The sequence below is a fragment of the Megascapheus bottae genome, chromosome 16 (genome assembly GCF_031878675.1).
Source record: "Megascapheus bottae isolate mThoBot1 chromosome 16, mThoBot2.hap1, whole genome shotgun sequence".
NCBI classification, from domain to species: Eukaryota; Metazoa; Chordata; class Mammalia; order Rodentia; family Geomyidae; genus Megascapheus; species Megascapheus bottae.
In genome coordinates, this window is record NC_143524.1 from 41,411,090 (window position 1) to 41,417,951 (window position 6,862).

Below are 6,862 nucleotides of genomic sequence, written 5' to 3' on the forward strand. Positions count from 1 at the left end.
TCCTGGCCACATCCCCTCTAGCATCTGTTGTTATTAGATTTCTTGATCCTGGCCATTCTAACTGGAGTGAGGTGGAATCTTAGAGTTGTTTTGATTTGCATTTCTTTTATGACCAGAGATGTTGAGCATTTCTTCATGTGTCTATAGGCCATTCTTATTTCTTCTTCAGAGAAGACTTTCTTTAAGTCTTTGGCCCATCTTTTAATGGGATGGTTGTTTCTTTGGAGATTGGTTTTGGAGTGATTCAATTTTTTGAGCTGTTGATTTATTTTAGATATGAGGCCTTTGTCCGTTGTATGGTTAGTGAAGATCTTCTCCCACTCTGTAGAAAACCTTGAAGTTATTTCCCAGCCAATGCTGTAGGAAACCTGATGAATAAAAGATATTGCAAATGGTTTAACTATTTTGGAGACGGATCGCCAGCTGGAATTCAGAATGTCATGTATCTGCACTTACAGTAAGGAGTCAATGGCATTTTCATTTAACAGGATTGATTGTTGCACAGAGATTTTTTTTTGCCTGATTTCTTTTGAGTCATTATTATCTGTAGAAAATAGGATGTTGGACACAAGCGTCTACCTGTGGGTAATTTATTTTGTTTTCACAGATTTCTTGCCTGTCATGACATGGATTTCATTTCTAAAGATTAAATTCAAATTAGCATCCCCCCCTGCACTCACAAAAGTATAGAGTTTTCTTTTTTATTCCTTGCTTTCAGACTTTTCTTTTAACTTTTTTTTTACTGATCTGTGAAAACATCAAGTTTTACATATGAACATGGTACCATATAATGTTTCAATACACTGAATAATATTTGAATTAGATTAACATATTTATTACTTTTATGGTGGCAACTTTTAAAATATATTCTCTGGCCTTTTAAGCACACAGTAATTTATTGTCATACATAATGCTTTATGCATTAGCACACCAGAACATTTTAATCCTATCTCAATATAACTTTTTATCTGTATATTTTTTGCCAGTTCTGGGTCTTGACCTCAGGGTCTGGGCACTGTCCTTGGGCTTTCTCAAGGCTAGTGCTCTACTATTTGAGCCACAGTACCACTTTCAGCTTTTTCTATGTATGTTGTGCTGAGGAATGGAACCCAAAGCTTTGTGCATGCTAGACAAGCACTCTACCACTAGGCCACGCTCCTGGCCCTAATTTCTCATCTAATGACCAACATTATTCTATTGTTCTAAATTGCTCCATTAGGTTTGTTCTCTGGTGATCACCATTCACTCTTAAATTCTTTGAGATAATACTTCATAAGAGGTTAAACTTGTAGTAGATGACTCTCTCTATATATATTCTCCACTTAACAGATAAAATTTTAGTTTCCTCCACATAGTTGTTAGCATTTCATTTCTTTTACAGGTGAGTCATATTTTATGTCATGTACCATGTTTGATTTACCTATAAGTTGATGGACATGGAATATTAATGCTTGTAGGCTCTTATAAGCACTGATGCAGCAAACAGAGGAAGGAAGATGTCTCTCTAGTATAGTAATGTCATTTTAACTGGGTACACATCTTCTAGTGGAATTGCTACATCCTATAATAGTATATAGTTTTTTAACTCTTTGAAGACTCTCCGTACTGTTTTCACTTAGTGCAATATTAGTAGTTCACATTATTTCCTACAATTTTAAGAATTCCATGTCTCTATGTTCTTGTCAGTACTTTGGTCCTTTTTACTAAGAGCCAATCTTTTTTTTCTTTCTTTTTTTTTTTGCTATTCCTAGGGCTTGAATTCAGGGCCTGAGCCCTGTCATTGGGCTTTCTCAAGGCTAGAGCTCTACAACTTGAGCCATAGTACCACTTCCAACTTTTTCTGTGTATGTGGTACTGAGGAATGGAACCTGGGTCTTCGTGCATGCTAGGCAAGCACTCTACCAATAGGCCAAACTCCAGCTCTAAGAACCATTCTTACTGGAATGAAGGGATGTCTCATTGTGGCTTTGATTTGTATTGTTTTAGTGGTCAGTGAGTATGGATATTTATATTTCTGTAAGCATTTGAACATTTTATGTTTTCTTTTGGGAAATGTCAAAAGATTTATGGCCATTTTTTTTGCCAGTCCTGGGTTTGAGCTCAGGGCCTGAGCACTGTCCTTGGACTTTCTCAAGGCTAGAGCTCTACCACTTGAGCCTCAGCACCACTTCCGGCTTTTTTTCTATGTATGTGGTACCGAGGAATCGAACCCGGGTCTTCATGCATGCTAGGCAAGCACTTTAACCACTAGGCCAAACTGGAGGCCCCGATTTATGGCCATTTTAAGTGAGATATTTGGTCTTTCCCCCCCTTTTATATTATATTCGTTTTCATGTTCCTTTTCTATTATGAACACAGCAGTTGCCTGATGTGTAGATTTCAAACATTTCCCCCTATTTTCTGCACAAATCCTCAATCCATTGTGTTTCCTTTGTGTTGAAGAGATTTTTAGTTTGATGTAATTCCATTTATCTATTTTGATTTCTAATTTTCAGTGCTTTTTCCAGTTTTATTCAAAAAAATTTGCCAGCTCCAATGTCCTGAATTATTTTTGACATGTTACTCCTAGAGTTTGATAATTTCGTGTCTCATATTAAAACTTGTAATCTAGGCTGGGAGCGTAGTCTAATGGTAGAGTGCCTGCCTAGCGTGCTCAAGGCTCTGGGTTCGATTCCTTTGTACAACATACACAGAAAAAGCTGGAAGTAGTGATGTGGCTCAAGTGGCTGAACACTAGCTTTACACAAAGAACTGTCCAAGGACAGTGTCCAGGCCCTGAATTCAAGCCCCAGGACTGGCAATTTTTTTGAGTCTCTAATTTATTTCAAATTGACTAATGACAATGGTAAGAGATAGAAAGTCTAGTTCCTTCTTCTGCATGTGGCTATATACTTACCCAGCAACATTTTTTTGTAAAGACTGTGTTATCTTCATAGTTTATTTTTAGCACCTCTGTGAAAAATCAGTTGGTTATGTTTATTGTTAGACTCCATGTGGCATTCATTGGTCTAAATGCATGTTTTCATGTCAACAATATGATGTTTAGTAGTGTTCTTTGAAGACAGACACTGTAATGCTTTTTGAATTTTCCTTTTTGCCCAAGATCGATTTTGCTATTTGGAATTTTGTGTTTGTGCATCCGTAAGTGAACGCACATGTGTGTGCATGTGTGCCTGCACATCTACACGTTAGTAATATTTGTTTGTAAAATATTTTTGTTGTGTTCTTGAATCCAGACTTTAGTGAGGACAATCATCACCTTAAAGGAAGTAATTGCGATGTAAGGCAGAGGAATCTCTGTTCTATGCTGAAAAGAGCCCAAGGTGGTGCATTGACGAAGTGAGTAGGAACTCAAATAAATGGAATATTTACAGAATTTTTACAGGGAAGAGAAGTGTATGGAAAAAACAAAGGGGGAAGCAAGAAAGAAGCCGATGATTTTGTACAGATCTGAGGGGTCCAAGATGGTGACCAATAGAGAAAAGCATGCTGAGCATTAAGTTATTGGGAAGCCCTTGTATTTCTCAAGTGTGGAGAGCAGCACTAGGCATGAATGAAGTCACAGACAAGGCATTTCCTGAAGAGCTTTTGGTTTCTCCTCTGTAAAACATTTGTATATGCAGATCAGATGTTTTGTATATATTTGAATTTCCCCTGAATAACTTCTATGGAACCCTCCTGAATTCTCACATAACAAGATTCCCCTCAAAAATCTACTATCCCCATAAAAACTTTATTCATTAAGTCTGAAATACATTCATAAATGTTCTCAGATTTCACGAAATTTATAGTTATCATTTTGCTATAATTACTATATTATCAGTTTATATTAGTTATTCCATTTTATTTCATATCCTCTACTAGACAAAAGATCCAATACAGATTTTGGGTCATCATTTAATGTCTCTATAAGGGATCTGGAGCAAGACATGTAGAGGACAGTAAGAAAAACTAAGACCTCAAGATTCCAAAAGAATCCAATTTCAAGCTAGTAGCTCATAAAATAGTGTAATTTATCATATGGTTTGTATGTATCAGAAACAATACTATGCACTTTTGTTTTGTCGCTGGTACATTTAATTGGCAAGATAGATACTTGTCATAAATTTTCTTTGACATATTTGGAAAAATGCTCAGATTGAAATTAAGAGAGTTTCTAGCCTAGTAAAGCCTAGTCACTAGAAATTAAAAGATTAACCCTCATGATTAACTGAATCCAAACTCATGGGAGACCTTCTCTAATTCTTTTCTAGAAACATACCCTATGTATTATGTCCATTTTAAAACTATCTCTCCCTCTTTTTTCATATATGTTCCAGTGCATGTTTTATTGGCCAGTGTGTACAATCTCAGGAGCCTGAGACCTGGGACTTTATCATATTCATCTCTACCTCCCTATTTCTTAACTGAACTATAACTGGTGATATCTAGTAAGGATCTAAAGAAAAATGAGTGAATGAGTGATGGAATAAATGAAATAGTAAATATACGGCTTTTACCTGTTGAATCAATAACATGACAACTACGTTTTACAGATCCAATTACCATTGAAATCTCAAGCTGAGGTTACCCAACACAACAGAACTTGCAAACCACTGGTGATGAACTTTAGATTTTAAAACAAAAGAAATACAAATGAAAACTGGGAGATTTCAACAGTCCCTTCCTCTAGCTTGTTTTGAAAAATATTACAACATACTAGACACATGTTTTTCCCATGGCAATGATATGATCGATTTCACTAGAGTTTGTCAGGAATGGTGAGGAAATCATTGATTCTAGCAACTGTAGCCTCTTCTCTTCATACAAAATGCATAACCAAACACCAACCCTACATTCATGGCCTTTTCCCTCTCTCTAGGTTTATTAGTTATTAAACATTGTGAAAACTATAAGCTCTATAAAGAAATAATATGTTAAAAAATTCTGCATTGTTTATTTTCAGGTAGATCTCCCAAAGAGCATTTCACAAATTACACTTACATGGATTCCAGAAAATAAGTGCATCAGGATGATTTAATACCACTTCCAGTCGTGTCAGCTATGCATTTATTTTCCACAATCCTCATCCCAACCAATGTATGGGTTTCACAATTTATTTGTTTTAGGTAATGCCTAATTTGTCTCCAAATAGAAATTTGATGACACCTTCTCGAATCTGCTTGGTTTTGACCCCATAAACAATGGGGTTCATGGTAGGAGGCAAAAGTAGGTAAAGATTGGCCACAATGATGTGTATATGGTGGGGAATGTTCTGTCCTCCAAAACGATGAGTAAAAAAAGTGAAAAAAGCAGGAACGTAAGTGATCACAATAGCACAGATGTGTGAAGAACAGGTGCTGAAGGCTTTGTGCCGAGCATCTGAGGATGACAGGCTCACCACAGCTCGTAAGATCATGGTGTAAGACACTGAGATACAGCAGATGTCAAAGGCACCAATCAGGAGTGCAGCCATCAGGCCATAGATGGCATTGACCTTGACATTGCCACAGGATACCTTGGCCACAGACATGTGGTCACAGTAGGTGTGGGGGATAACGTTTCCCTGGCAAAAGGGCAGGCGCTTGGTGAGGAACGTGAAGGGGATGATGAGCATGATGCTCCTCAAGAAGGTGACAAGACCGGCCTTGGCAATCACAGGGTTGGTGAGGATGGTGGCATAGCGCAGAGGGTAGCAGATGGCCACATAGCGGTCCAGAGCCATCAACATGAGCACGCCAGACTCCATTCCAGTCAACATATGCACAAAGAACATCTGTGCCAGACAGGCATTGAAGTGGATCTCCTTGAGGTTGAACCAGAATATGCACAGCATGTTGGGCACAGTGGTGGTACACAAGGTGACATCGGTGAAGGACAGCAGGGCCAGGAAGTAGTACATGGGTCTGTGCAGGGCTTCCTCTTGGCCAATGAGGTAGAGGAGCCCACAGTTCCCCACAGCAGCGATGATGTACATGAGGAGGAACGGGAGGGAGATCCACACGTGTGCAGCTTCCAGCCCTGGAACACCATTCAAGATAAAGAACGCTGGGGTCAGGCTGGAGCTGTTGGCTCTAGACATAGTGGCTGATGGAGGGAGAGCATATTCTGTTCTTTGTTGGTGGCAGTTTCCTGGGCCAGAATATAAATGAAAGATTAAGTATAGAACTTAAAAAAACAAATATTAAAGTGCTTTCTGTGAGACCTTACACGTGATCACATTTCTTTGATTTCAGACTGTCTAGCTTCATAATCTATCTCCATCTCTTATGTCACACAGTATGTGATACTGGCAAGTTAATGACCTACTTTATGTCTCATTTTCTCTCTATTCAGGAGACAATACTTTCACAAAGCTCATAAAGAGAGCAAACTTTTTAATAATTTTATAGGCTGTGTGAAAACTTAAAATTAATTGTATATGCTATGTAACTATTTAATAAAACTCACTAAGAGTAAATGCTAGTGTTATGGTAATTATCATTCCCTTTATCCCAATTTCAAACTTTCAGGAGATCGCATCTACCTTCACTAATGTATGTACATTCACATGAAGCCATGGTGTACTCAAGCTGAGACCTTGTGTAAGTTCATGAAGGATATTTTGCATCAATTTGACAAAGCAAATGCTAGTTACAAAGGTCTCCGAGATTAAATTGTGGTCCTACCATTCAGATGAGAAAGTATATAAATGTCTCTCAACATAAGAATGAAATCCAGGGATGTCATCTGCTAAATCCTAATAAATTGCCTGCTACTTACTTAAGGGCTGCCTGCACAAGTGATTCCTGGGGATTTTTGTTGGAATGCTTATTTTGGATACATGCCTTTGTTTTAGATAAGCCAGAGAACACCAGAAGGAAAAAGTCATGGTGTGTGGAAA

At 37.9% G+C, this 6,862-nt stretch overlaps 1 protein-coding gene across 1 annotated transcript; it reads right to left on the minus strand.

The window, feature by feature from the left end:
• Window positions 1–5,104: 5,104 nt before the first annotated feature.
• On the minus strand, window positions 5,105–6,061 carry LOC150053321 (olfactory receptor 52N2). The gene has a single exon (XM_090349029.1). The coding sequence runs from the start codon at window positions 6,059–6,061 to the stop codon at window positions 5,105–5,107; it is 957 nt and encodes a 318-aa protein (XP_090205155.1).
• Window positions 6,062–6,862: the final 801 nt, after the last annotated feature.

Bases quoted from the DNA above. Each gene is read 5' to 3' on its own strand.
- LOC150053321 (XM_090349029.1), bottom strand. From the start codon at position 6,061: ATGTCTAGAGCCAACAGCTCCAGCCTGACCCCAGCGTTCTTTATCTTG.